The sequence below is a fragment of the Melanerpes formicivorus genome, unplaced genomic scaffold, assembly GCF_026170545.1.
Source record: "Melanerpes formicivorus ecotype bairdi unplaced genomic scaffold, bMelFor1.0.p_v2 SCAF_16, whole genome shotgun sequence".
NCBI classification, from domain to species: Eukaryota; Metazoa; Chordata; class Aves; order Piciformes; family Picidae; genus Melanerpes; species Melanerpes formicivorus.
The window spans coordinates 16,549,096-16,564,274 of record NW_027142368.1 but is presented as its reverse complement, the minus strand read 5'-3'; the positions used below and the strand labels follow the sequence as shown (position 1 = coordinate 16,564,274).

Genomic DNA, 15,179 nt, shown 5'->3' with positions numbered 1-15,179 from the left:
CTCCATGTGAGTGCATCACACGGCAAGGCCATGTGAGCAACATGTCACTAAAGAATTTGTTCTTGCCAGCTAGGAGATGAAACCAGTAACTACTGGTGGGATTGCTTGATGTGTGTTTGGCAAAGCACAAAGTTCTTTTTCCCAAACACATCTCTAAGCACATAAAATTCACATGCTCTAGTAAATTAAAGTATTAAATGCTGTCTGGCATGGATGGAGCAATGCACTACCATGCAGCTAGCATCAGCCTCCAAAGCAGGGCAGCTGCATCCATCCTTTCTCCTGGAAATGGTCCTTAGCTCATGCTGATTCCCAAACCCTTCAGTGGGTCTGGTGGGAGTGCCCTTGCAGGTGCTGGCCAAGCAGGATTTAGTAGCCCAGCAGGGAGTTCAGTGCTCAGGAAGGTGGCCAGGTTGCAGCGTGTAACTTGCCATCTGCACTGCCACCAGGAGCCAGTGTTTGACTGGCCCTTCACTGATGATGCTGATGAGTTAAGATTACGTTTTGGCACATCACATCACCCCAGCACCTTGAGGAGCTGTATCTCTTTCGCAGTGGGATGTAGGTGGCCAAGTACTTCAGCAATTTGAGCTGCTAAGTCTCACCGAAGGCACCCAGTAGTGCTGGACAGGTTGCCCTGGGAGGTGCTGGTGCCCCCATCCCTGGAGACAGTCAACATCAGGCTTGATGGGCCTCTGAGCACCCCGATCTACTTGGGAATGCCTTTGCTGACTGCAGAGGGGTTGGAATCATGACCTGTAGAGGTCCTTTCCAACCCAAACCCTTCTGTGATTCTCTCTCACATTCAAGGGTAGAATACAAGCACAGCTTTGCACCGTGCTGGCTCTGGGAAGTGCTGTGCTGGCTCTCTCCACCCTGTCTCCAAGTTTTAATCCTTTGCATAAGAATTTACTTGACAATTGCATTCAGTTCTACAGCACTCAGTTACAAAGCAATTTAATGTAAATGGTAAGGGATTTGCATAGTGTTTGGGGGTTAAATCCAAGCTTCACCTTTCTGCCCTTCAGTGTCTGGCAGCACCATCCCTTTCCATTCTGCCTTTGTTGCACATGCTGTGTGCCTTTTCTGATCTTCCCTTGCTTGCTTTAGACTTAATTCCCATTATAAAATATTTAACATAGGACTAAGCTGACTGAGATTTTGCTCTCCATGAATATTTTCAGTTTGGGTTTGTTGTTTCTGTCTTTTTTGTTTTCTTTTCCCTTTTTTAGCATAATGCACAGTTTGAAAAAGGGGAGGCTGAGTGAGGGGAGACCTCATTGCTCTCTACAACTGCCTGAAAAGACGTAGAGGGGTTGGTGCTGGTCTCTTCTCACAGGTCATCAGTGACAGAGCAAGAGGGAATGGCCTCAAGCTGCCACTGGGTAGATTTAGGCTGGACAGTAGGAAAGAACTTTTCCCAGGATGAATGGTCAGGGACTGGAATGAGCTGCCCAGGGAGGCGGTGGAGTCATCAACCCTGGACGTGTTTGAAGGTCTTTTGGATGTGTTTAAAGGTCGTTTGGATGTGGTGCTTGGGGATATGGTTTGTGGGGTGAACTTTAGCGTAATTATTGGTTGGGCTTGGTGATCCTGAGGGTCTTTTGCAACCTGGATGTTTCTGTGATTCTGTGGAAATCAGAGCAGCAGGGAAACAACGCAGCGAGACTGCTGCTGTTGGAAGCGAGGTGGCTGCTTTCTGATTGAGGAACCTGTTCCCTTCATTTGGGCTTCCTTGGTCTCCCTCTCCTCAGTGACTGTGCTTAGTTTTGTGGCATGTTCATCTCAGTAATGCTCTCCTGATGGCTTGCTGCATTTTCACATGGCGGTGGAGCTGCTCAGTGTGTTCCTAAAATGTCAGTGCCTAACAGCGCTGATTCATCCCATCCATCGCACAGCTGACTTCTCTCTGGCAAGCAGGCAATTTGATTGCTAACTTGAGGTGTTGAAAGAATAGAGAAGGTAGGTTTGGGGTCCTTTTGGCAACTGGAAGCAAAGAATTGTTTCAAAGAAGTGTTTTCCCCCTTGTTTTGATGGAGAATGTGACTGTGGAGCAAACATTTCCAGCGGCCAGGCTGCGTCATCTTGCTGCTGCTGCAGGCACTCGCAGACTAGGAGCAATGCAGAAGGCGAAGCATTGCTCAACTGCTTTTGCCTTTTGCTGCAAGGATTTTGCCTCAGGACCAGCATTCTGTGTAGGCTAGGTGGAGCCTCTTTAAAGGCCAGAAAATTTCCTCGTGCTTCATGAGTCATCAGATCATGCAAAAATAGAGGATTTAGTTAGTTATTTATTTAACTTCCAACTATTTACAAATAAAAATCAAACTTAATGAAAGCTTGGTTGATTCTTATTCACTATGACAAAAATGCTCTGAGGAGTCTGCTGTTCCCCTCCTGTGGTGCTTGCTCACTAACCAGAATGCATCATTTCCTCTGAGCAGAGAAGCTTTTTGCACTTCCACTCTTGCTTGAGATCACATAAAGCTATTCCGTGTGGCTAGGAAGTACACCAGAATGTTGCTTTTGAAGTGCTGACAAAAAGGCTTATTGGAAATGAATGAGGTTGCTCTTGCAGACAGGTTTGTTTTCCTTAAAGAGCACTGCAAAGATCTGTCCTGTGGTGCTCTTGAGTTTGGGTTGAGCTGGAGCTGTGGAAGGCTTTGCATTGGTGGCCGGTGTCCATCCTGCATTAGGGTTACGAACAGCCAGGGGTTTATGGTTTTACAAAGCAGGATGAGAAGGGGGGTTTGCTGGTGTTCCTCTGTGTGAATCTGGTGAATTCTGACACTCCTCAGCAAAAGTAGATACCAGAGGATTGTCACAGAGCCACTGAGGTTGGAAAAGCCCTCTAAGACCAAGCCCAACCATCAACCCACCACCATGGCTGTTAAACCATGTCCCAAAGTGGTTTTGAACACCCTCAGGGATGGGGACTCCACCACCTCCACAGGGAACCTGATCCAATGCTTGACCATGACTGATTTTTGTAGTGTGCTGTGCTGCCTAGTCAAACCTGTCAGAGTTTTCCACCTCCTTTGTGGCTGATGGCTGGTTAGGTGTGTGGCAGCGGGTTAGGCGCTTTCCCCTTCTCCAGGCTTACAGGGCTCAGGCTGAACTGGGATTTTTAAGTGCAGCTTTTAGATGCAGGAGTCAAAGAAGAATAATCTTGAAACAACAACAAAGGGAATTCCATCCAGGCTTCTTAAAGAACCACAACTATTAAGTGTAGATTGAACATGAGTAGTTGGGAAGCAGCTAGAACAAACTGTGTCTGCTGTGCAAGTGATGCGTTCACGGCAAGCAGAGTGTGGGGAGCTGAGTTTCACACCACACAGCTGGAGCCCAGGAGCCATTCTTTCCAGGCAGAGGACAATCTCTTGCTGCAAGCAAGCTGCAAAAAGGTCTGGACTGGATCTGTTGGTTGGGTATTTTTTTAACTTGAGTAGTTCCAATTTATTCTCTGCTGATAGGTAGTTTCATCTTTAACTTCATTTGCTTGGTTTCATTTTAAACCAAACACTTCCATAGGAATGGGGAGATTCTGGAGTTAGAAAGGGGGAGATTCAGATTGGATGTTAGGAAGTTGTTCTTCCCCATGAGGGTGGTGAGAGCCTGGCACAGGTTGCCCAGGGAGGTGGCAGAAGCCTTATCCTTGGAGGTGTTTGCAGCCAGGCTGGATGTGGCTGTGAGCAACCTGCTCACAGGAACTGGCTGAGCCTTGAGGTCCCTTCCAGCCCTGACAGTTCTGTGGTTCTATGCTTGTGGTGAGGGAATGACAGCATCCCGACTCTCTGGGGGTTTGTTTTCCATTTCAGAAGTCTTGCATGAAACATGGACATTCTTTTGGCAGCTGACAGAAAATTGCAGTGTGATTAGTGCCATTTGCAATTTTCTCTTTTAGGGTGGGACACTCCTAACAGCACCAAGCTCCTGCCTCAGCTGACTGATAGGTATTTCTTACATTTCTAATACAACAGCCATTTCTGTATGTGAGCTTGATCATTCTGCACATGCTTAAGCATTTCTTAAGGCCAGACTTCATTTTCTGTGTGGGAGAGGGGAATCTAGATTATCTGCACTGGATGGCAACACATTCTGTCAGTACAGCTTGGTAATCTCTGCAGAGGTTTGTGCTGAACACCACTGACATGTACAGAGCTGAGCAGTTGGTGTTCCCTGGGTAAGGTTTCATTTGAAACATCCAGAGGAGTGTGGCCAGCAGGGCAAGAGGGAGGATGCTGCCCTTCTGCTCTGCCCTGCTGAAACCCTGCTTCCAATCCTGCCTCCAGTTCTGGTGTCCCCAGCACAAAAAGGACACAGAGCTGCTGGAGTGAGGCCAGGGGAGGGCCACAAAGATGATCCAAGGGCTGGCTGTGAGGCCAGGCTGAGGGAGCTGGGGGTGTTCACCCTGGAGAAGACAAGACTTCAGGGGGACCTCAGAGCTGCCTTCCAATAGCTGAAGGGATCCTGCAGGAAGGCTGCAGAGAGACTTTGCTGAGGGTGTCTAGAGCCAGGCCAAGGGGGAATGGTTTTAAGCTGAGGCAGAGCAGGGTTAGACTGGAGCTGAGGAAGAAGTTCTTGAGTAGGAGGGTGCTGAGACTCTGGCACAGGTTACCCAGGGAGGTTGTGACTGCCTTCTTCCTGGGGGTGTTCAAGGCCAGGCTGGATGAAGCCTTGAGCAGCTGAGTCTAGTTGAGAGGTGTCCCTGGGCATGGTGGGCAGGTTGGAGGAGATGAGCTCTGAGGTCCCTTCCAGCCTGAGCCATTCTGTGATTAAACCCTGTTGCCTGCCTGCTGTGTGCTTACTTAATGCAATGGAATACTCAGAGAGAGATCTGTATTTTGATACATGCTTTAGAATCCCTTCCCTAGTAGCCTTCAGTGCAGGGTTTTAAAATAGAAGGGCTCAGCCTGCTCTCTCCTACCTGTTGTAAACACTTAGCAAGTGGTTCATTCAGAATTCACATAAAGCTTTATTGTCTTCTCAGCACTTGCATAATGCTGCTGCACTCCAGAGTTTAAGCAGGATGTATTTTTAGTGTTGAACAGCCTCATGTTTATAATGAGTTATGCTGGGAATTGTTTAATTGGGGTTTGAAGCATTTAATCACTTCACAGGTCAGAGTGCAGTTGAGGGGAGCTGCCCAGGGAGGTGGTGGAGTCACCATCCCTGGAGGTGTGCTCAAAGAACCGTTTGGAGATGGTGCTTTAGGGCATGGTTTAATGGGCATGGTGCTGTTAGTTGATGGCTGGACTCAATGATGTTAAGGTCTTTTCCAACCAAAACCATTCTCTGGTTCCCAGGCTGTATTCTGGTGAGCACCTGTAGGACTGATGCTGCCTCTGGCTTCCTCTCCTCCCCATTCCTGTCCCCTCTGCTGCTCAAGTGAAGCTGTGGGTGAAGCTTCTCCAGGAGCCAGCTCCAGGAATAGGCCTAGCTTAGAGATGTTGTCTGCCCCACAGTTCTTCGTGCTGCCCTGCAGGAAGTTGTCCCAGAGGAGCTGAGGGATGCAGCAGTGGTGTGGGGCGGTACAGTGCTGCCAGCAGGATGCTGAGGGATGCAGCAGTGGTGTGGGGTGGTACAGTGCTGCCAGCAGGATGCTGAGGGATGCAGCAGTGGTGTGGGGTGGTACAGTGCTGCCAGCAGGATGCTGAGGGATGCAGCAGTGGTGTGGGGCGGTACAGTGCTGCCAGCAGGATGCTTGTCCACAACTTGCCAACTGCATGGGCTGCCACTGGTGCTAGGGTGCTGCCCATTGCTGACCCAGCAGACAGACGTGAAACCATGCAGTGGGAACCAGCTCATGAAGTGATCCAAACTCAGGTTGCCCTCCTTTCCCCATACCCCAACTCAGCTTATCAGAAGGGCCTTGCAAAGAGTCAGTGACTCTTGTTCAGGGCAAGAGTAGTCAGGCATTGAAATGTGCTGCCCAGGGAGGTGGTTGAGTCACCAAGCCTGGATGTGTTCAAAGGTGGTTTGGATGTGGGGCTTGGGGATATGGTTTAGGGGTGACCCTTGTAGAGTAGGGTTTTGGATTGGATTTGGTGATCCTGAGGGTCTTTTCCAACCTGAATGTTTCTGTGGTTCTGTGACCCCTGATAAACAAGGATGGGGGTGAGTGGCCAGCAGAGGAGAGTATTCAGTATCACTTAGAAGGGTGAGAGTCTGGTAAACTCCTGTTTCACTGCAAACCCATTGCTTGAAGGTGTGCCTTGGCTTGCTTTTTGTTTTTGTTTTAACCTGAGATAGTGAATTTGCTGAAAGCAAAGCTGAGCAGAGGTGGATGACTGTGGGCATGGCAAAGACATGAGGAGAGAGCAGCTCTGCTTGGAGTGGTTAAGCAGTTTTGGATTCTCATGCATGCTTCCATCTGTGAAGGGCAGATATGCTTGAGATGTTCCATTAGGATATGGGTGACCTCTGCTTTCCTGGTTTTGGCACCCTATTTTTGGTGCTGGCTGTGTACCATAATTTATAGGCTATAATAGCATCTGAGAACAAATTAAATGTAAGAGGCTTGGTGATGAAATGAATGCTAAGATATTCCCTGTTGCACTTCAAGCCTCATTTTCATTTTACTGAATTTTAAATTAGAATTTTAACTCTTTTTTTTGGGTAAGCATTGGGGATTTAAAGGGAAAAAGCCTCAGTGATCAGTTTGTCTTCAAGGAGACCAGGCAGCACGTGTGTGAACTGGCAGGTGCTGCTGGCACTCAGATACACAAAGCAAGTACCTGCTGGAAAGCAAAAGGAGCAGCAAACAATTACATGCAAACAAAATTAGGGCAAGGGGTGAGGGGAATGCCAAATCCAACCTCTGTGATTAAATTAGGCCAACCTCCTCCAAAGAATCTTTATGAACCAGGCAGATGACATATTTGGCTCTTGCATGCTCCTGAGTTATCAGCACAAAAGAGGGGGGAAGAAAAGAAAGATTTGATAGAGAAAGGAAATCAAATCTTAAGCTCTTCCCAGGCTCTCTTCCCAGCTAGGGACCAAACTGTGCCCAGGCTCTGCCTGTGGGCCTCCAACACTCCTTACCTAGTGCAGCTTTCCTGTCTGATAGCTCTCCTGAGAACTGGTCAGGGACCACCCAGACCACTGCATATCTGTTCACCTTTGGCATTCCCAGACCATTACATATCCAGTGATTATACATAGAATGGAGTAGAGTAGAATGGAGTAGAGTAGACCAGACCAGGTTGGAAGTGACCTTCAAGATCATTGAGTCCAACCTCTCACCCAACACCATCTAATCAACTAAACCATGGCACCAAGCACCCCATCTAGTCTCTTCCTAAACACCTCCAGGGATGGTGACTCCACCACCTCCCTGGGCAGCACAGTCCAGTGGCCAATCTCTCTTTCTGGGAAGAACTTCTTCCTAACATCCAGCCTAAACCTCCCCTGGCACAGCTTGAGACTGTGTCCCCTAAAGTCATAGTCTGTGAAAACAGGTTAAAATACAAAAGGGAATGGCTTCAAGTTGCATTAAGGGAGGTTCAGGTTGGAGGTCAGAAACAATTTCTTTGCTGCATGAGTGGTGAGGCATTGGAGCAGGCTGCCCAGAGAGGTGGTGGACTCCCCATCCCTGGAGGTGCCCATGAAATGTGTGGCCATGGCACTTGGGGACATGGTTTGATGGCCATGGTGGTGCTGGGTTGATGGTTGGGCTGGATGACCTTAGAGGGCTTTTCCAGCCTTAGTGCTTCTATGCTAATATATTGCCAGTTGGGTGTAACACTGTCCTGAAGACTCCTTAGAAATGGAGAGCTCTCAGCTGTGTGTTTGAGAGAGCAAACCAGATGTGCACAAATCACTTGACTTGGTTATTTTTCCCCCCTAAAAGAAGTCCTGGCATGACAAACTGCCACCTCTTGCACCTGAAAGCCATTGGCCAATTCATGCTAAGTGTACCTTAATTGATCATGGTACACTGCAGTTCAATCAGCTGCAATAAAGTTAATTGAACCTCTCCTAAGAAATGTGACTGAAACCAAATGATTCAAAATAGTAGCAGGCACTGATTAATGGAGACAGTTATTTTTAGTAGGAACAGGCCCAAGGAATTGAGTGGTGTTGAAGTGTTCTGTGTGAGGGAGTCCCAGGAGGCCTGGAGTTCCTTCCCTTCACCTGCTTTCCCATTAGACACAGATATGCAAAGCGCAGAAGTTGAGACTACAGTGCTAATTTAATGTGGTTCCACCTTTCAAACCATGGCATGGGTAGGAGGCAAGCAGCAACCTTCAGCTGTGCTGCTTTTCCTCTAGGGTTTTGCCTTTGATCCTTCCTGTGAGACCTGTGCTGGATTCCGTGGTCCTGCTTTGACAGGGGGGTTGGACTGGATGATCTCTGGAGGTCCCTTCCAGCCCCTAACATGCTGTGACCCTGTGACCCCCACCCTTAACCACTGAGTTCTGTACAGAAGCAGTGCTGTCCCCTGTGCTCTCTGGTGGTGTTTGTGGTGGGCCAAAGGAAGGGGTTGGTCAGGCACCATATCTCATTCCATTGTTTCACTCTTCTAGCAAGGCTGGGCTGTTGTTGAATGTCCTTAATTGCAGTGAGATGGGGTTAAGGGGAGAAGCTCTCTTCAAGCACACAGTTGGGTGTTCTGGTTATGCTCTGGCTGCATGCATGCATGTGGTCACTCGAGCAGAGTCCACAACTTGATGCTGGTGGGAAAAGATCAGAGCTTCTGCAGCTCTTCACCAACATCAGGATCCAATATTTTGTTGCTGAAATGTAAGTCTCAAATGTTTTCCTCTGGCTGTGTCTGAGCAGCTCTCTCAGATGCTCTGTGCTCCAGGTCAGTGACTATGAGGAAAGGAGTAGTGCAGACATTCTCCACTTGCAGCTAGTAAGTTATTAGCAGGAGATAAGTCGTGGGTTCTTAGATCAGACACTGAGATGGGTGCAGTGTAGATGAGGTGAAACACAGGTGCAGGTCTGACCATCTTTAGAGGCTAGTTTGAAGTTAGACACATTAACACAAAACCAAACCAAAATTGGCTCTGAAATGCTGGACAGCTGTGCTGCCCCACTTGGATATTGACTCAGTCATAAGAGCTTCTTAAGATGCTTGTTTAGCTGAGCTGTTTGTAGAATGGAGGGAGAGCAGGAGGCTAAATTGCTGTCTAGGCTATCAGCAGTTTGGCATAGGAAGAGAAAATGACTATAAAGCAGTCAGACACCTAGGATGGAGGGGGGGTATTAATTAATTTATTTAAAAGGTTCTTTTCAGAGGTTCTGGACCTAGCAGAAATAGTAAGGGCAAGAGATCTAGGAAGTTCCAAGATGGAGCTTGGCTGAATGTTAAGAAATGAATTATGTGATGCAGTTGCCATGACAACAGAGGAGTCTGGAGTTTGTGATCTGAGATGCCTCTTCATTCCCATGTTTCTATCAGAAATAGATGTTACTAAATGCAGCTGAAGATTTACAGTGCTGATGCTACTCGAGGGGATGAGGAGAAGCAGGCTAAGGCCTTCCTCAACAGCGTGGCTCAGCTGTCTCCAGGCAGAGACCAGCTTCATGCTGCAGTTCAGGAGATGACAGGTTTGCCACTGCTGAGTCTGTGCTGCTGCCTCTTCTGCTGCCCTTGCTGGGAGCAAGCAGCAGGCAGCACACCTTCCCTTGCCATGGGAGCTGCAGGAGGAGAGGGACAACATCCCCCTCCCTGCACAGAGAGAGGAGTGTGGTGCCAGCATGAAACGCAAAACCTCAAGACGTTATCATCTCCACAGCGTATCTGATACCTGCTTTGTTTATCCTAACCTGGGAGCTCATGCAAAAGAAATTTGTACTGTGGTGATGCTGCTGATGTGCTGCTGAGGGACATGGCTTAGTGGTGACCTGGCAGCAACCTGGCACACTGCTCACAGGCTTCATCTTCCTCACAGCCTCCCAGGCATTAAAGCCACCACTCCGGGCAGTCTGTGAGCAAGTGGGTGATGATTAAATGCTTTCCAGTGCAAGATTTCAGAGTTTCCACATGGCTTCTGCCCCTGGTTCTGGGAAGCTGGGGTTCTGGGTTGTATCTCTTAGGTCCACAGGGTGAGTGAAGCCTCTGAAGCATCTTTCTCACTAAATTAGATTGAATGGGATAGGGTCAGATGCTACCAGTCAGAGATGTGTGTGTTGGAGATCAGTGTGCCCATGAACTTGCTGCTTGTGTTAGTAAGGAATTCTTTACTTTCAGGAATTTTCCAGACTGTTCAAGGCCAGTTTCAGGACCTGCTAAAGTAAAGGAATAGTTGAGGCTTAGCAAACTGGAGCCATCTGCTTTGCTCTCTCCAGGCTCCCATGGTGCGATGTGAATTCATTTGGTTCGCAGATACAAGTTAATAAACTAGTTTCCGTGGTGGGATGTTCTATTATTGCTTTCTGTGTTAACCTAAGACACAAATTAAACTCATCTGCCAGCTTCTGGAGACAAGGAATCTGGGAATTGTTTGTGGTTAAATGCATTTTGTACAAGGACATAACACATTGTGTCCATCAAAACCAGATTAGACTTGCCTCCTCAGATGGCTCCCCAAAGTCTGTCAGCAAGTTCAGCCCTTTCCAGAGACACTCGAGGAAAGGTTTGTTGGCAAGAGAGTTTGTTGCAATCTGCTTGGGGCAGAAACCTTTCCAGGGGGACTGTCCACCTTGATGCTGTCCATGAGCCTGTTGGTGATGCTGGCTCACGAGGAGCTGGTGTGCTCCTGGCTTTGGTGGTGCAAAGCATCCTTGGGTGAGGGTCCTTGTGCTAAGGGTTTACAACAGATGGTTGATGTTCCAAAGGTGCAGGCTGGGAAGGTGTGGAGCAGACTGGGGGGGGAGTGGGGGGGTGGTGTTGGGGGCTCTTTGCTCTTTTGAAGCAGTTCAGTGGCTACAGAGAGCTTCTGAGAAGCCAGGTTGGACAAATGTGCATCGACAGCCGCAAGGGGAACTTATTCCCCCTGGCACCGGCTGTCATTCTGAGCAGGGCAGTTGGGTTTGGTCAACCCTAAGGACTGCTGAAAATTCTTTACTATGTTGCTCACTCAGGGAAGGTTTAGCTAATGGGAGGCTGAGGATCAGGCGTGGAAGAAATTAGGATTTATTTTTTTTAGGCTTATTATTAATAGAACAAACTCTGCAAAGGTCTCTGTCTCTGGTAGTGCTTTTGCTTTGGCACCTTCCTACGGGAAGGCTGCTCTGGGGAATATGTTCCAGCTCCTGCATCTGCTAGCCTGCGAGGTGCAGGCTGCTTCATCTTCATTCTGTTTGCTGCTTTATTGATTTGATTGTCTCTTAAAACTTGGCTTAGGTATTTATTTAACATTTTAAAGCTGTTTATATATTTAAAATCTCAAAGTTTATTTTACATTTAAAAATGTGTAAACCGAGCTTTACTTTTCATTTGATTGCTTTATTTCATGGTTTTACTATTTTATTTCATTTTATTTATTTCATTTTATTTATTTTATTTCATGTTATGATTTTATTTCATTTTATTAATTTTATTTTATTATTTTATTTTATTATTTTATTTTTATTTAAGTTTATTTTTATTTCATTTATTTTTTATTGCATTTCATTATTTAATTTACTTTAATTTCATTTTATTTAATTATTCAATTTTATTCAATTTTATTAATTTTATTTTTGTTTAATTTTATTATTTTATTTAATTTTATTTATTTTATATATTTTTTTAGTTAATTTTATTTAATCTCATTTTATTATTTTATTTTTAAGTTTATTTTTTAATTTATTTTTTATTCCATTTTATTATTTAATTTTATTGTATTAATTTTATTTTATTGGTTTTATTTAATTTTATTTAATTTAGTTTTATTATTTATGTTATATATTATCTTTAGCTTGTTTTATTAATTTTATTTATTTAATTTCATTTTATTATTTTATTTTTAAATTATTTTTTATTTAATTTTATTATTTTATTTCATTCTATAAATTTCATTTTATTAACTTTATTTCATTTGATGATTTTATTTCATGTTATGATTTTATTTCATTTGATTATTTATGTTATATATTATTTTAATTAATTTTATTTATTTTATTTCATTTTATTTCTTTATTTTTAAGTTATTTTTATTTACTTTTATTTTATTTCATTTTATTAATTTAATTTTATTAACTTTATTTCATTTGATGATTTTATTTCATGTTATGGTTTTATTTCATTTTATTATTTATGTTATATATTCTTTTTAGTCCATTTTTATTTTTCCCATTTCCCCAAGCCTTTGGACCAAAGCTGCTGTAAATATTGCTCGCCAGGTTCTGCTCCTGAGGCAGCCTTGAACAAAATGTGCTGCATGTGAGTGTTAAATCTCATTGCACATAACCCTGCTGGCAGATGGCGTGCTGCAGGAGCTGTCCAGCATCTTCCCCGTTCCTCACTTTGCACTGCTGCTGTAGATGTGTTTGATTAATATTGGCTTGTGGCTTCTTTGGAGGTCTCTGTTTTTTGACAGCATTCAAGGTTTTTGTTGGAATCCATCCTGGCTACCAGTCTTAACATTTAACTCCAGTGAAGACAGAGAAGATGCATTCTGTAGTTCTTAGTTACAGGAATGTTTTCACTGTGGAAAAGAATTCATAGAATCATAGAACTGTCAGGGTTGGAAGGGGACCTCAAGGATCAGCTAGTTCCAACCCTGCTGCCATGAGCAAGGACACCTCACACTACAGCACGTTGCTCACAGCCACATCCAGCTTGGCTTTCAAAACCCCCAGGGATGAGGCTTCCACCACCTCCCTGGGCAACCTGTTCCTGTATCTCTCCACCCTCATGGGGAAGAACTTCTTCCTCACATCCAATCTCAATCTACCCATTTCTAGTTTTGCCCCATTCCCCCCAGCCCTATCACTATCCAACACCCTAGAAAGTCCCTCCCCAGCTTTCTTGTAGCCCCCTTCAGATAATGGAAGGCCGCAGTAAGGCCTCCTCGGAGCCTTCTCTTCTCCAGGCTGAAGACTGAATTACCTGGTGGAGGTTTTAATACTGGAAGGAATTTGGAAATAAATGGATAACTCCATTTGCTAAATGTTTTAGATTAAATTTAGATGCCATTGGTCCAGATACATAAATACCATAGCTTGAAATTAAATACCAGATGCTAAGAAGGTGTAAAATAAAACAAAACAGCAACAGTCCTGTCCAAATCAATATTCTTTTATATCCTCCACCTACAGAATGAAAGAATTTCATATTTGCCAGCTCAACAGGTTCTGGATGTTCAGCATGTGCTACACCTACATCCCTCTGTATGAAACCAGAGAAGCATCTCAAAAAGCATCTCAGGCTTATGAGCAGAGCACAGGGGCCATGCTTTGAGGCTTCTGACCACAGAGTGGTGTTAAAAATAGAGGTGACCCAGGTGTCCTTTCATCATGGTGCATTTTGTCTCTCAGCTAAAGCCTGAAAACAGGCAACATTGGATAGAAGGGATGGGGGGGGGCTGGGGGGGGGAATGCTTTCAAGAGGGAGTGGGTCTGCTTGTGCTTGTTGTTCTGCTAAGTGGCAATAATATTTAATGAGAGATTTTGCTCTGCACGGTAAACTCTCTAGCGTGTGAGGTGCCCAGCCTGTGAGAATAAATAGAGGAGGCTCAAAACACTTGTTTGGAGAATGACTGTTCATTTTGGAAGGCACTGAGTGATCTCAGTGAAATGTAACTGAGTCAGTGGAGTTTGGATGGAGATCAACCTCCCAGCATGTATTCTGGCAGCAGCTCTGTGCCACTTCTGTTCCTCACTGTCTGTTGTGCTCCAACGGCACATGCAGCACTTAGGTCGTCACTGCTGCTGTCACTCCTGTTGCAGATGGCCCTCAGTGACTTCTTAGGGGTTGAATGAATACATAAATTACTTCTGTCCCTGACTCTGTGCAGGTTTCATGTCAAAGCTTTCTTTCTGTCTCAGTTATCCTTATGGAAAGATGTATGTGAGAAAAAAGCTGAGGTGGCCCTGGGAGTGACCCAGAGGATATCCACTTTAAAGCTTTGTGTTGCAGTGCAGTTTCAAATCCAGCTGGGGTTTGCTGTCCAGGGCTCTTTTGTTTGCTTCCAGGGCGTTAGATCCTTCCAGAAACTTGCAGAAGGAAAATGCTGGGAAATGAGGAGAGTGCATAGGACACAAAGAATGTCTCTTGAACATGAGAGTTCCCTTCCGGAGTGAACAAATCTTTGTTCCTTGATGACCTGGGAAGGAAAGCTTCCTGGTATCTCACTGGTTACCTTAGAGAGCACGAAATGCACAGAAAGGATTGTGGAGAATACAGCCAGGAAAAATTATTTTCATTTAAGACAATATTTTGAGTGTATGAAATGCAGAGTTGCAACACAGTAATTGCTGGAAATAAAATATGGAAAGGGAAAGATTTGCTTGAACTCATTAACTTTTTTTTTCTTTTACACTGGTAATTAGAAGGAAATGAGTTAGATATTTCATGAAGAGCTGGCTTTGTTTTCCTCTCACCCTGCCAGCTCTATGCTCTGCCTTAACAATGTGTGTGTATTACAAGACAATCGTTAGAACTTCGATATCCTCCCGGTCTTTTCCCCTTCCGTTCCCCAAACCAACATGAGGGAAGTTTTCTGCCTCTGGGTCTAAATGACTGCTTTCCTTCTGCCTCTGGGTCTAAATGACTGCTTTCCTTCTTTCTTTGCAGGTTAACAATGAGAATGTAGTCAAAGTTGGCCACAGGCAGGTGGTGAACATGATTCGCCAAGGGGGCAACCACCTAGTTCTTAAGGTCGTCACAGTAACCAGGAATCTTGATCCAGATGACACAGCTAGAAAGAAAGGTACCTTTTCCTCTTTCCTAATGGATTCCTTTGTGCTTGCTCCACAGAAGTCTGAGCATGGGCTCAAAACTGATGGTTTAGAGATTCTGATGTGTTTACCTCACTTTTAACATTTGAAATAACCTCCTCTTGTTTAACTGAATGGAATTCAAGCCTGTTGCCTTATGCATTAATGTGTAACCCAAATGCTGATGCTCTCTTGCCATGCTGGCCATGAGATCTCATCTTTATTGGGGTCTTTACACAGCTGTATGTTTGAAGGTCTTGTAGTAACGTTTCTTGCAGTCTGGAGAGGGGGAAAGCACAAAGAATGGATTCTCCAGCTGATTCATTCCAAGTGTAGTTGAGGGGAGGCTGGGCTCCACTTGAAATCTG

The 15,179-nt window shown here is 45.2% G+C and overlaps 1 protein-coding gene across 5 annotated transcripts in view; it reads left to right on the top strand.

Annotated features, from left to right (window-relative positions):
• The window catches only part of SHANK2 (SH3 and multiple ankyrin repeat domains 2), a 294,358-nt gene that overhangs the window by 238,661 nt on the left and 40,518 nt on the right, over positions 1-15,179 (top strand). For all 5 annotated transcript variants that reach the window (XM_068148423.1, XM_068148424.1, XM_068148422.1 and 2 more), the window contains one exon: positions 14,669-14,804. In XM_068148423.1, coding sequence (XP_068004524.1) covers positions 14,669-14,804 — 136 coding nt within the window. The remainder of the gene's footprint in view (positions 1-14,668; positions 14,805-15,179) is intronic.